Source organism: Eriocheir sinensis, chromosome 9 (genome assembly GCF_024679095.1).
Source record: "Eriocheir sinensis breed Jianghai 21 chromosome 9, ASM2467909v1, whole genome shotgun sequence".
In the NCBI taxonomy this organism is placed as follows: domain Eukaryota; kingdom Metazoa; phylum Arthropoda; class Malacostraca; order Decapoda; family Varunidae; genus Eriocheir; species Eriocheir sinensis.
In genome coordinates this window covers 13348623-13363749 of record NC_066517.1, presented here as the reverse complement: position 1 = coordinate 13363749, position 15127 = coordinate 13348623, and the positions used below count along the sequence as shown (strand labels likewise).

Here is a 15127-nt window from a genome sequence, read left to right as displayed (position 1 = left end):
CCTTTTTCATTATTTCTTGTTTTCGTTGTTGCTGTTGGTAGTGGTAATCGTTTTCTTATCCTTGTTCTTATTCTTCTTCCTCCCTTCCTCTTTTCCTCCTCCTCGTCCTCCTCCTCGTCCTCCTCCACGTTCCCATCCTCATCGTCATCCTCGCTTTACTCCTCCTCCTCCTCCTCTTCTTCTTTCTCTTTCTCCTCCTCTTCCTCCTCCTCCTCCTCCTCTTCTTATTCTCCATCACCACCGTCTTCAACTTTGCTCGTAATACTATACCCCTGCCACCCTGCCTGACCCTGCCCATAACACTTGACCCTGACCTCACATGCCCCTCCCCTCCTTTTTTTTTTTTACTCCTTTCCCCCTTTTTTTTTTGCCCATTAACATCCTTGCCTAACACCTGGTGGCTCTTACCTTCCCTGCCTGTGTTACACCTGTTTCATTTTATCTTACCTTCTTCTCTTACCTATCATTCTCTTATTACCCATTTTCCTGCGACCCTTACCTTAACCTCCCTCCCTTAATGTTCTCCTCCCTTTCTTCCCTCCCTTTGTCCCTTCCTCCCTTACCCATTTTCCTGCGACCCTTACCTTAACCTCCCTCCCTTAATGTTCTCCTCCCTTTCTTCCCTCCCTTTGTCCCTTCCTCCCTTACCCATTATCCTGTGACCTTACCTACCGCCCCTTACCTCCCTACCTGCATGCTTTCTCCTCCCTTTTCCTCCTCCTCTTGTTCTTTTCCTCTCCCCTTTTCCCTCCTCCTCCCTCCCTCCCTCCATTTCTCCTTTCCCTCTCCCATTTTCGCTCCCCCTCCCTCCCTCCCTTTCTCCTTTTCCTCTCCCCTCTTCCCTCCTCCTCCCTCCCTCCCCTTCTCCTTTTCTCTCTCCCCTTTTCCCTCCTCCTCCCTCCCTCCCCTTCTCCTTTTCTCTCTCCCCTTTTCCCTCCTTTAATATCGTTTCCAGCCTCCTCTCCGTTCAACAATAAATAAACAGTTAAAAAATAATAGCCTTGTAATTAAAGCCGCAGGGTGTTAGCGAGATGTTTTAGTGTTGTTATTATTAGTATTATTTTATTATTATTATTATTATTATTATTATTATTATTATTATTATTGTTAGCGGAATTATTAGCATCGTGTTTTCGTGGTATTGGGTGAATCTCGCTTTTATTTATTGATATGGAGATTGCGAGTAATTGCTTTTTAAAAGTCATTGTTTTCTTCATTAATGTTGAATGCGAGAATAAATTACATGCTAATTATCGCTTTCTGTGGCATTGTGTAAGCATTTTTATTAGTGCTGTTATTTATGATAGTGGTGATATTTCTTTTGTCTTTATTAATTTTACTACTACTACTACTACTACTACTACTACTACTACTACTACTACTATACTGCTACTACTACTACTACTATTACAATGATAACAAGAAAATAACAAGAATCAATGATGAAGAAAATAATAATAACAAAGATAACTCAAATAACAAGAATAACAAAAGAATGAAAATAAAAGTAGAAAGAAAAACTCGAGTAGAAAAAAAAGTATAATCGTAATAGCTTAAATAATGGGAGCAAAAGATACAACGACAACAAACAAAACGGAAATAACTCGAAAATAACATAAAACAACACTTCTCATAACCACACCACCACTACCATCACCATCAATAACACTCCTTATCTTTTTTGTGACCTTAGATGACCCTTTTCAGCGTTTATATTTATCATATTCTCTCTCTCCCCCGCAGCGCCGCCCTACCACTCCCGCCACAAGGTCGCGGCCGCCTCCTGGAGCTACGCGGCGCCCACCAATGAGGAGGAGGACTCGCGGGGCGGCGGCGGAGACCAGCCTGACCGCTACGTCGACCTGAGCCTTGCGCCGCCCTACAAGCCGCCGCCAGAGGGATACAAGGTGACGTGTGGCCTGGGTGTTGATGCTCTTTTGTTTGAGGGGCATTTGGTTAGGTTGGATTAGGTTACGTTATTTCTTTTTGTGTGTTCGAGGGAGAAAGTAATAAATAAGTACTAAATTGACGTGTAGCGTTTGTTTGATAGTGATTTCGGTTAAGTAAGGTTAGATTAGTTTAAGTTAGGTTAGGTTAGGTTTGATTATATTAGGTAAGGTTGGGTTAAGTTAGGAAAGGTTAGACTAGATTAGGTAACGTAAATGTTAGGTTAAGTTAGGTTAGTTTTTAGGTGTTCGAGGGGGGAGTAATGAAGTGTATGAGGTTTTTTTTTAAGTATTAAGTATTTTAAGTAATAAGTAAGTGGAATGTGAGGTATTTGATGTTGAGAGAGAGAGAGAGAGAGAGAGCATTAGTATCATTTTTATTATATTCACGTCTAGTTTAATGAAAGCAAAAGAGGTAGAAATAACACTGCGATTACGAGATTAAAAGAAAGAAAATAAAGGGTCCGCTGTTTGCTCTTCACAATAACGAAAACAAAACACGCATCGTTATCCTTTTCACTTTAAAAGCTGCGCCAGAAATTATAGTTACTGATGCGAAGAAATTTAAACCTTGCCAAGAAACGCTAGAAAAATAATATCGAGCAACGGGCCATATTTTTAAACGTATCGAACTCCCTTTACGACTATTTTCCAAGGCCACAGGGAAGATTAACCGGCTTTTCATGGGTGACTTTTCCGTTTAATGTGCAGGGGTCGTGTACAACTATCACTAGGTTAGGTTATTTCTCTTAGGGTGTTCGAGGGAGGCAGTAATAAATAAGTACTAAATTGACGTGTGGCCTTTGTTTGATAGTGATTTAGGTTAGATAAAGTTAGATTAGTTGAGGTTAGGTTAGGTTTGGTTATATTAGCTAAGGTTAGTTTAAGGTTGGAAAGGGTAGACTAGGTTAGGTAACGTAAATGTTAGGTTAAGTTAGGTTAGTTTTTAGTACGAGAGGCTTTTCAAACAGGCGAACTGAAAGAACTGATATGTTTGAGAGTGCGGGCTTACGTGGAATCCAACGCCATATTAGTTTCCGTTATTTTATCCAACACTGTTTTTAATCCTTTATCCTGTTGGTTCACGTTTATATTTCTGTGTGTGTTTGTTTCTTTTGCGTGTTATGAATTACAGGAGATTCATGGCAGTGTTGATGATTAATAATAATTGCACTGAAAGTTTTTTTTTTTTCTTTTTGCGTGTTATCTTTTTTTAAGGCAACAAAATTTGGGGGATTTCAGTGTAAATTGATCAAGCGGGTAATTGCCAGCCCACACGGAGAACGAGAGAGAGAGAGAGAGAGAGAGAGTTTGCAACTTTTTTATATTTATTTTTGGGTTTCCGTCACACACGCACATGCATAATTTGCTCGCGTGTAAAAAGACATAATTTTCATCATAACTCTCTCTCTCTCTCTCTCTCTCTCTCTCTCTCTCTCTCTCTCTCTCTCTCTCTCTCTCTCTCTCTCTCTCTCTCTCTCTCTCTCTCTCTCTCTCTCTCTCTCTCTCTCTCTCTCTCTCTCTCTCTCTCTCACAGTATATTTATCTTTGTACATATATTTATATCTTTTTTATTTCACGGTCGCTCGCTCTCCTTCAATATTTTCATTCATTGTTCCGCCCTGATCTCCATTTTTTTCATATTTGCTTTTGTGTTTGCGTCATTTTAAAAGCGAAACCGTGGGCACAAAAGGCGGTGGAGAGACACGACGCTCACGAATTAAACTAAAGACCTAAAAAGAAAAAAAATAATAGTGTCCTCCCCCACTTTCACTCCCTATCTCTCGCTCGCTCGCTCCCTCCAGCTCTTGTCCTCGCTCGCTGGCTCTCGCCCTCTCTCCCTCTCTCGCCCTCTCCCCCCCTCTCTCTCTCTCCCCGCAACTCGTAACAACACAACCATTTGAGCAAGAAATTCTGTGTATCCTTTTATAACTCTATTAAACTTTTGTTCGGAGAATCGCTCATATCTCTCCCAACTGGCTGGGCGTAGATAGGAGAGAGAGAGAGAGAGAGAGAGAGAGAGAGAGAGAGAGAGAGAGAGAGAGAGAGAGAGAATGTGGTCAATCTAAAAAGTGTGTATATGGATGAGTTAGAAAGGAAAGAAATATACGAAGAAAAAAAAAGGTGCACAGAGAGAGAGAGAGAGAGAGAGAGAGAGAGAGAGAGAGAGAGAGAGAGAGAGAGAGAGAGAGAGAGAGAGAGAGAACCAACACCAGGCAGTGCAAGGCGGCAACAGCTCTGGTGGTACAGCGATGCCGGACGACTCACTACCAGAGGCAGTTTATAAACACTTACGTGCAGACATGGAACCGTCTCCTTGCGTCCGGCCAGCTGCCTCAGCAGTTCACATACCGGCAACAATATAAACTGTTTGTGAACCAGTTGCTGAACAATTTGTGAACAGGTTAGGCTTTCAGATAGGGGATACCAACTATGTTCCCTTTAGCCAAGAAACTAGTGCCGCCATATAATGTAATGTTATAGGTACTAGGCCCTGATGTAACCAAGTGTCTGTGTAAATAAAAAAATAAAAAAGAGAGAGAGAGAGAGAGAGAGAGAGAGAGAGAGAGAGTACCTACCCTAATAACTAATTAAGAACCGGAAGTTGAACGCTACATAAAACGGCCCTTAAACGTGACAAACGAGAAATGAACGAGCGGAAAAAACGCGACAAACGAAGTGGAAGGAAGGAAGGAAGGAAGGAGGAAAGAAAATAAAGAAACAAAAATTGCCGTGAATGAAAAAGCCAAAAAATAAAAAGTAAATGGGACTAGACAAGAGCAATTCTACACGTTATGAATAAATTAGAAAACCAACAAAGAGAGAAAACAAATAGGTAACTAAAGAGACAAAAAACACCAGTATGAATAGTTAATAGTTACAAAAAAATGAGGGGTATGAGGTAGCATGAGTAAAAGAAGGGAAAAAGAGTGGAGGTAGATGAGGGGGTAGAAAGGGAAAGGTGTTGAGTTATCGCCGTAATGAATCAAGGTGTGTCGGGCGCCAGGTAGCAGGGGGAGAGAGAGGAGGAAAATAAGAGGGATGATGAAGGAGGGACGAGAGAGGTAAGGGGTCAGGCCTGGAGGAGGAAAATAAAGAGGAGTGATGAAGGGGCGACGGAGGGAGTTAAGAGGTAAGTGTGAGAGGGAGGGTGAGGAGGAAGAAGGAAGGCGGGAAAGAATAAGAGAGGAAAAGAGTGAAGCTATTGAAAGCTTGTAGAAAGAAACTGAAAACATGTGTTGGATAAACGAGGAAGAGAAATAATGGAGAGGAAGAAAGGAGGGAGAGAAAAAGTAAGAGAGAAAGAGAGGGGAAGAGAGTTATTGAAAGCTTGCATAAAAAAAAAACTGAAAAACTTTTGTAGAATAAACGAGGAAGAAGAGAAATGGAGAGGAAGGAAATAATGACGATGGAGAGAAGAAAAAAAAAGTAAATAAAGAGGAAGGAGGAAGAACTGAAAATCGTTACAGTAAAAGTTAATGAAAAGAAGGTAAGGATGAGGAAAATTTGAAGGAAAGACGCACACAGAGAGAGGAGTTGGAGGGAAGAAATGAGAGGAAAAAAAAAGAAGAAGCAAGGTAAAAATGTGCTGAAGGTTTGAAAAGAAATTCCTGAACGATTTTTAAGCTTGAATGTAAGTAAAGGTTGTGTTGGAAAATCGAGGTGGAGAGAGAGAGAGAGAGAGAGAGCCCCGGGAACAGCATCGGACCAATACCTATATTTTTTCCTCGCTCATGTTAAGTTTCTTCCACCTTTACCCTCCTGCTCTCTCTCTCTCTCTCTCTCTCTCTCTCTCTCTCTCCAATTTTTATTATTCTTACTCACATTTTTTTTCCATTAAATTAACACAATCCTGATAGTAATTAAAAAAGAGTTAAGCAACGATGCCGCGGGTGTTGTTGCTTTAATTTCAACTTGTTTACCGTGTGTGTGTGTGTGTGTGTGTGTGTGTGTGTGGGTGTGGGTGTGAGTGGGTTTGTGGGTGGGTGTGAGTGTGTGGGTGGGTGGGTGTGAGTGTGTGTGTGGGTGGGTGGGTGGGTGTGAGTGTGTGGGTGGGTGGGTGGGTCTACTTGTTTGTGTGTCTGCCTGTCTCTCTGCCTGTTTGTTTGTATGTATGTTTGTGTGTCCAGGTGTGAGCTAACAGGTGTGTCTATCTCCCCAGGTACCCAACGGACACCTGCCAGGTATAGACATGGAGGAGACAGGCGTGTACGTCAACAGCAGAAGACACAACCTCCTCGACTCGAACATGAATAAGACGTGAGTACTTTATACATATCATTCTATTTATTCATCGGTATTCATCTTTTAATCATCATATATTCATCGTTTTATTTATTCATCTCTCGTCATCTTTTATTTACATTTTATTCATCGTTTTATGTATTCATCTCTATTCATCTATTACTCACCTTTTTTTCATTATTTGCCTCATGCCACGAATATGAGTAAGCATGATGAGTCTTCCTTTGTGTGATCGCCTTCCTACGACTTGAGATTTTTTATTATTGGATCATCAAAATATCTATAAAACAGGACTGGCCTATTTTTGTGATTAATCATCCTTTTTTGTAGGGTTTTTCTTTTACAATTATCTTTTTTTTTCCCCTTTTAGTAAGTGAATATTTTTGGCACTCGTTAGTAGGAGTATATGGATAGGAATTATGGATGAGTTTATTCAGCTTTCGTTTTTCACTGTTCTCACCTTTTTCCTTCGTTTTTTGATTCGCTAACCGACGGTGGACATAAAAAAAAACCGGGCTGGCTTATTTTACTGTTTTACCGACTTGTGAATGACCGACTGATTGACTGACTGACTAATTATCTGACTGACTGACTGACTAATTATCTGACTGACTGACTGACTAATTATCTGACTGACTGACTGACTTGTTGACTGACTGGCTGCTTGTTGAACTTTCTGGCTGAATAATTGACTGACTTGCTTACTAACTGTCTGACTCACTTGTTTACTGACCAACTGACTGACCGACTGACTAACTGACTGACTCACTAAACACCAACTTCTGTGAATACGAATATGACACTTTAAAATTATCCAGCTCCAGTCTGTTGCAAAATCACTTTCATCCTCTCTAACAAATCCACCGACAGTTTTTATGAGAATGACGCTGATGAGTGGAAAAAACACCGTCTATATTCATCTCACTTGCGTCAATCGTGCTAAACGCCTCTCTCGTCTCCTCTTAATGCCTTCATCAACGATCGACTGGGATGTGAAGTGCCTGGCGGGATAATTGCACGGTGACTGACCCGCTCTGAGACTGACTGGTGACTGGCGGCTGAGTGACACCTGAGCAAATGGAGTACTTGGTTCTTATCCTCAGTCTGTTTGGGACTTATTAGCTCGAAACTCCACCTAATTTTTTCCTCCTTTTCTTTATTTATTTATTTATTCTTCTTTTCTTCTTCTCCATCTCCTTCTTCTTCTTTTCTTCTTTTCCTTCTCGTCACCTTCAATCTTTTTATGACTCATTAGGTTGAAACTCTACCTGGTTTTTTTTCCTTAACATTTATTCATTAACTTATTGACTGTTGACTGAAAGAAAAATTGACTGATCATCTGAGTGTTTGACTGAGCCCTTACAATTATGTTCTCATTATTGAATGACTGATTGGGGTGACGTGATTGACTGACTGACTGGGTGACGTGTTTTGACTGACTTATTGGGTAGTGTGCATGAACTGATTGACTGACTGGAGTTACATGACTGACTGACAGGCGGGGTGACGTGTGTTGACTGAGTGATTGGATAGCGTGCATGAATTGACTGACTGACTGGGATGACATGAATTGAGTGTTTGATTTTGAATGACGTGTGACTGATTGGAGTTACGTGTATTGACTGACTGACTGACTGATTGACTGACATACTTCTTGAATGACTTACTGACTTTCCGAGCAAATAATCAGTAGTTTCAAGACGATCAAATTATTGCATCAGAAGTATTGTTAATTAAGTTTAGTTTAAATCTTTCTTCTTTTTACTAATTAAGTTTTCCGTGTTGTTTCAGTCTTTATTGCTTTAATTTTCTCTCACTGTTTATATGAATTTACCTGTTATTGTTGTTGTTGCTGTTTTGTTGTTTATTTCCATTATGCTGCACTTCGTTACTATCATTTTATCTCACATTGCATTTGTTATTTAATTACAAACACACCCTTGTCTCTCTCTCTCTCTCTCTCTCTCTCTCTCTCTCTCTCTCTCTCTCTCTCTCTCTCTCTCTCTCTCTCTCTCTCTCTCTCTCTCTCTCTCTCTCTCTCTCTCTCTCTCTCTCTCTCTCTCTCTCTCTCTCTCTCTCTCTCTCTCTCTCTCTCTCTCTCTCTCTCTCTCTCTCTCTCTCTCACTCTCTCTCTCTCTCTCTCTCTCTCTCTCTCTCTCTCTCTCTCTCTCTCTCTCTCTCTCTCTCTCTCTCTCTCTCTCTCTCTCTCTCTCTCGCTTTCGCTCCCTCTCTCTCTCTCTTTCAATAAGCAATGAGTAATGGCCCAATGAGTGTTAGGTCACGGGGTCCCGGGGACAGGATCGCCGGTTCCCTCCCTCCGCCCCTCGTCTCCTCCCCGGGACGGTCCCTTCAAAATCCACCATAATCTCAATTTATAGCAGCTAATTACACCCAATAGCCCGTTATAATATGATTTTTTATTATTATTTTAGGCCATTGTATTAACTCAAACCTAAATGCCCGGGTGATGTTAATCGTATGCAAATTAAATGTAGTTTTTTTCAATGTATGTTTTTTTTTGGGGGGGGAAATCGGTAATGGCGTATCGTTGCCCCCGACCCTTGCAGCTTTAAAAGTCGGGGATCTGCAAAGAATAAAAAGCAAAACTGATGCGTAAATAAGCGTTAGTGTCCGCCAGACGTTCAAATGGGCGCGATCTCCCATTAATGACAAAAAATGTGTAGTCGTATGTAAAACACTCCGGTATGTTTGGGGTAGCTTGTTCGTTCGTGGTGTTCCTGGAAACTGACAGTGAGGGATGTTTCTTTTTCTTTCTTTTTCATAATTGGTGTACTATACGCATTTTTTTTCTTATTATTTTTCATTTCAACTTTTCTTCTTTATCATTTTTACCTTCTTTTCTTCTTCGTCATCGTTTTTATTCTTCTCCTTTTTTATCTTCTTTTTCTCCTCTATTCTTTTTCTTTATCTATTTTTCATCTTCTACGTCTTTTTTTCTTCTTCCTTCCTTTCTTCCTTTCTCCGTCCTTCCTTCCTTCCATCCTTCCTTCCATCCTTCCTTTTTTCTTTCTTTTTCTTCTTCGTCCACGTCATCTTCGTCTTCGTCTTATTCTTCCTCTTCCTCTCCTCTTACCAGCTTCGGCTCCACCACTATTCCTGTATTTGGAGCGACTGTCAAGTGGTGTAGCGACGTGGGAACCGGCAACGTGATGGCCATTATTATTTATATTTTCCCTTCTTCAGCCTTTACAACGGGCGTACTGTGCGCTGTAACGGAACAAAAGGCCGAGGTAATTGGCTTCGTGTAACAAAGGAATGTAATCCCGTTGAAGGGGAACAAAGCGGCCGAGATGATAAGTAAATAAATGATGAAGTGTATCGCGTTCTCTTTTTGACACGCAGGGAAAAGGAACAAGGGAAAAGTTGTATCAGATAGAAAAGAGAGTGAGTTAAATATTCGATGGTAGTAGTAGTAGTAGTAGTAGCAGTAGTAGTAGTAGTAGTACTAGGTAGTAGTAGTAGCAGTAGTAATAGTAAAAGTAATAATAAGAATAAAAATAAAATAAGAATAAGAATGATAAAGATGGACCCCTTTCCTGTACAAGAAGGATGGAGAAGTACAGACAAAAGCGAGTGTAAAACAAGAACTAGCGTCTTAATTGAGCCGATAATTGAATGCTACAAGATCAAATGTTCTTGTATCAGACGCGTTGTCATTATTATTTATGACAGATTCTTGTTTTTAGTATTGACGAGGAAAAATAACCAGGAGGGGAGAAAAATACGGCCCCCAAATATATAATTATGCAAGAAACAACAACAAAAATCTGTACCTACAGAAAATCTACACATTAATCTTGTGCTCGGGTAAAAATAGAAAATGATGATATATTATTATTATTATTATTATTATTATTATTATTATTATTATTATTATTATTATTATTATTATTATTATTATTATTATGTTTGCTGCAACTTTCTCAAAACAAAAAAACATCGGATTATGTCGTTAATCCTGAGAGTTTTGCTGCTCGTGACTGATTCTTCAAGTTTTTATTCTGATGAGTGAATCTAATTAACGATCAGGTACCTCGTCTTTCCACTTATTTCGTTTTTTTATATATAATTATATACTCCAAACATCGTATCACTTACTTGATTTTTCTTTTCTTTCTTTACGTAATTATTGGTGAAGTATTTTATATTTTGCATGATCAGCAGGGATATTTTTTTTCTTACTTGTGGATATAAAACATCCAGATAATTCGTCTTTCCATTAATTTGTTGTCTTACTTTTGTACTTCAAATATCGTATCGCTGACGTGTTTTATTTTTCGTTTTCTAATTAATTCTGAAATACCTAATCTTTTCTTAATCTTAATTATGTTTATAGCGTTCAAATATTTTCGTGCTTGCAATCATTGTACTGATGAAATCAAATATTGCCTCGTTTGCTTAATTAATGTTCATATGATCGTTTTTTTCACGAAGTTTTGCGTTGTAAAAATAACAAAAAGCTAACATTTTTTTATGCATTCATTTAAAAGCAGTCACGCACTTTTCTGGATCATATTGTTTTAATTGTTAACTACGCCAGTGTTTCCGTATATTGTTCGAATAGTCGTAATGTACGTTAAAAAATTACATAACTATGAATTTAACGTGTAATGGTTTCGTCTTCATATATAAGCAATTTCTAACGTATATAAATCTTAAGAACATGTGTGTCTGTTTATGTAAATGGAAAATAACTGAACATGGAATCAAATAGTTCATACCAACGTTCAAATGGCATATAGCTATGTTTAGAGGGCAGTTTATTAAAGAAATCAAGTAATGTGTATTTCTGTGTATCTCAATCAAGTAAGTGCGTATTTATATAAGGTCGGTGTTATTTCTCATTTATATAAAAAGAAACACTCACGCACCCCCATCATAGACTCCACTCGTGTTCATGAATTCACTGCGGTTGTGGGTGTGCTTGTGGTCAGTTCCGTGTGAATATCCCTATTGTGTTTTTTTTTTCTCATTATATCTAAAAACACTCACGCACCATCATCATAAACTCCACTCGTGTTCATGAATTCACTGCGGCTGTGCGTATATTTGTGCTCAATTCTGTGCATATCCGTATCGGCGTGTCGAGCAAGAGTGTTTCCGTTCAGCTCTCCCACGTAAGTGTGTCCTCGCGTAGGTTGTTAGTACGGTGAGTGTTCCCGGTACAGGCAGCGGCGGCGGCGGCGGCGGCACTCACTCCCCTCGCGACCTTACCCGCGACCTCCAACCTTCAGGGTCCAGATTTGCATGAACAGGCGGTAAAGTGTCAAGCAAAGGTGAGACAGCGACCCCCAGCTTTAACTAATAGTATAGTGAAAATAACAGGTAAATAGAGAAAAGAATAAATAAATCAGAAAACAGAAAATATCACATCGATCATAAAGGGTACAATATAAAGCTTAATACTATGGTGAATCAATAGGTAAAAAAAGAAAAACCTAAATAGATAAATGAGAATAAGAATAAACAATGCAGTAAATAGAACACCGATCATTGAGGGTATAAAATAAAACCTCCGGAATTAGTGACACAAGAAATAAGGGCAATATATAATAGATAAAATAAATAGATAGATGAAATAACGTCCGGGAAATAATACAGTATAAAAATATATATAATTGAATAGTCGCAAATGTGTCAATAAATAACACGATAAATGACAACAATAAATAATGAAAATGCGATCGCTTAAATAAATACTCGACATTGATAATACAATAACCAAACGCATTAAACAGAAAATAAATAAATAAGTGACAAACCAACACCAACCAGCATTTGTCAACCAACCTAACAAGCGTAAAGAGAGCACAACCATAGCTCTTTTTTTTGACAACCGAAAACAGCATAACTTTTAAAAAACAACAAAATAACAGGAGGCAACACACATATAGCATTTCCATTCAACATCTAACTCAAAACTAACTCGTGGAAACAAACTACCCGCGCATCACCTAACACGTAAACAGATCTAAACGAATGCAAAGTGTGTATATTGTATGACTCACACCAGCCGGGAACCCATACAGAACAAACACACACACACACACACACACACACACACACACATTGCAGAACATTCTTTAATTATCGCAGACTGGCCTCAAATCACACCCGCTGCCCCGTTTTTTGCATCATTTGGCGCACGGGAGAATTTTTTTTATAATGTGGCGTATGGGCGAATTATTTTTACTCTGGTGCATCGATTTTGGGATATTAAAGCATGAGAGAGAGAGTATTTACATAGGGAGGAGGAGGAAAAATTTAGGTAAGGCAAGGGAAAAAACATTTAATGACATCGGAAATTAATATCAGAGTAGAACTGGTTTGGCATTCAGCTCTGGTTCCCTGTAATTAACTTTTTCCCCTCCCCTCTCCCCGCTCTCCCCTCTCACCCCTCTTTACCTACGCGAGAGGGAGAGGGAGAGGGAAGGGGAGAGGGAGGCATACAGTAAGTTGGTTGTTTTTCATGGTTAACGGTTGATTGCTTGGTACTCTCTCTCTCTCTCTCTCTCTCTCTCTCTCTCTCTCTCTCTCTCTCTCTCTCTCTCTCTCTCTCTCTCTCTCTCTCTCTCTCTCTCTCTCTCTCTCTCTCTCTCTCTCTCTCTCTCTCTCTCTCTCTCGTTCTCGCTTTCACTGAAGGATATAGGTGTAAAATAAAGCGAGAGAGAGAGAGAGAGAGAGATGAATGCGTATCTCTCTCACGATCCATCATAGAGAGGCGACACTCCACAATGGTCACTTTCCTCCTCTTCCTCCTCCTCCTCCTCCTCCTCCTCCTCCTCCTAGCCATCGATTTGTTCAGCTTATGTAAGATTATTAGGGCTTACGTGTATACAGAAAAAAATCCCCCTCCCCATTCTCTCTCTCTCTCTCTCTCTCTCTCTCTCTCTCTCTCTCTCTCTCTCTCTCTCTCTCTCTCTCTCTCTCTCTCTCTCTCTCTCTCTCTCTCTCTCTCTCTCTCTCTCTCTCTCCTTGTTATTTTTTGCATATTATTTAGTTTTTTCTCATTTTTTAGTTAATTTGACCATGGAATTAAATAGCTTCGTAGTTGCATTTTCTTACTATTAATATTTCTCGTAATGTCGTTTTCGTATAGTTGGGACGTGAGTTAATGTGTTAATTTATTCCGGCCACGAAAATTCATAAAAAAAAGTTGGGACCATTACAAAACTTTTCTTCCTCCTCCTGTTCCTTCATTTCCTCCCCTTTCCTCTCCCCTCCCCCGTTCCTTTTCCTCACCTCTCCTCCCCTTCACTTTCATCGCCTCACCTCTCCTCTCCTTATCCTTCCCTTTTCTTTCCCCTTTCCTTCACCTGCTTTCGCCCTTTTATATTTATTTCCCCCTCTCAACTCTCCCAGCTTTCCTCTTTTGCTTATTTTTTCCCATTTTCTCTCGTTCTTTCGTTTATTCCTGTTTTTTCCTTTTTTCCTTTCTTCCGATTCCCCTTTTCCTTTATTTACTCCCTCCTCTCCTCACATATCTTTCTCTTTTGCTCCTTTCTTTATACCTTTCTGCTATTTTTTTTTTCTCTTACATCCTCGTCTCGTCCATTCTTCCTTTTTTATCTCTCTTGTTTTAATTCCTTTCTTCTGCTCCCCTTGCATATTCTTCATACCTTTCTCACCCTCGTTATTTCCCTGCTTTTTCTTCCAATTACCTTAAGTCTTCTCTCTTCCACTTCATCCCTTTTATTCCTTTATTTCATCATCGTTTCTCTTCTTAGCACATCCTTCCTGACCCCAACTTGCTCCTCCCTCATCTTTCATCTTGTCCTCTTCTCTATAATCCTTTAAAACTCCATCAATTCATTCTCTGAGCTGTTATTCTTTTCTTTTCCCTTGTTTTCCTGTTCCCCCTCTTCTCCTCTTTACCCTTCCTCTTCCTATCTATCCCATACCCCTTCCCTTAACTTCTCTTCCTATACCCTTCCAATCACCTTGTCTGCTAATGCTCTTTAATCCATCAGAACTCCATCAATTAATTCCCCTTGTTGCCATTCTTCTCTTCCCTCCTGTTTTCCTGCTCCTCCTCTTCCCCCCTTTCTCCCATAACCCTCCCCTTCTTTTATTATTTTTTCTTCCTTCTCTTTTCCCTAGTTTTCCTGTTCCTCCTCTACCCCCTCCTCTCTCTACCCATCCATACTCTCTTCTCTTCCTCTTCTTCTCTTCCCTTTTCTTCCTCTTCTTTTCCCTTGATTTCCTGTCCCTCTGTTCCTCTTTCTTCCTACCCATCCCATATCCCCTTCTCTTCCTCTTCTCTTTCTTACCTTTTCCTTACCTCTCTTTTCCTCCTGTCTTCCTGTTCCCCCTCTGTTCCCTTCTCTCCCTACCCATCCCATTCTCCCTTCTCTTCCTCTTCTTCTCTTCTCCCTTTTCTTTCTTCTCTTTTTCCTTGTTTTCTCTTTCTCATCTACTCCCCCTTCTCCCTCCCTATCCCTTACTCCCTTCTCTTCCTCTTCTCCTATTTTCCCTTTTTCTTCCTTCTCTTTCCCTTTGCTTTCCTGTTCCTCCTTCACCCCCTCGTCGCCCTACCTTTCCCATACTCCCTTCTCTTCCATTTTTTTCTCATTTCCCTTTTTCTTCATTCTCTTTTCCTTTGTTTCCCTTTTCCTCTATTCCTCCTCCTCCCTACCTACCTATCCCTTACCCTTCCCTTAACTTCTCTTCCTTCCTCCCAATCACCTTGTCTTCTAAAACCCTTCCCTCCCCTCCTACGCCTCCTCCCTATTTCCAAGTCTAATGTCCTCCATAAAAGTCTCACCGGGAGCTGGAAGGAGTGTAAATAAGGGAACCTGTCGTCGAATGAATAATGTTGGACGCCCTTGCCACTTAATTTAAACCAGTTGGCAAAAAAAAAAAGACAGGTGTTGACTATTATTTTTTTTTTTCGTTTTCGTTTTTGTGTGTGTGTG

The 15127-nt window shown here is 40.0% G+C and overlaps 1 protein-coding gene across 6 annotated transcripts in view; it reads left to right on the top strand.

The window, feature by feature from the left end:
• LOC126995933 (uncharacterized) overlaps positions 1-15127 on the top strand; it is a 339186-nt gene that overhangs the window by 312907 nt on the left and 11152 nt on the right. For all 6 annotated transcript variants that reach the window (XM_050855839.1, XM_050855835.1, XM_050855836.1 and 3 more), the window contains 2 exons: positions 1744-1907; positions 6109-6206. In XM_050855839.1, the coding sequence (XP_050711796.1) occupies positions 1744-1907; positions 6109-6206 (262 nt within the window). The remainder of the gene's footprint in view (positions 1-1743; positions 1908-6108; positions 6207-15127) is intronic.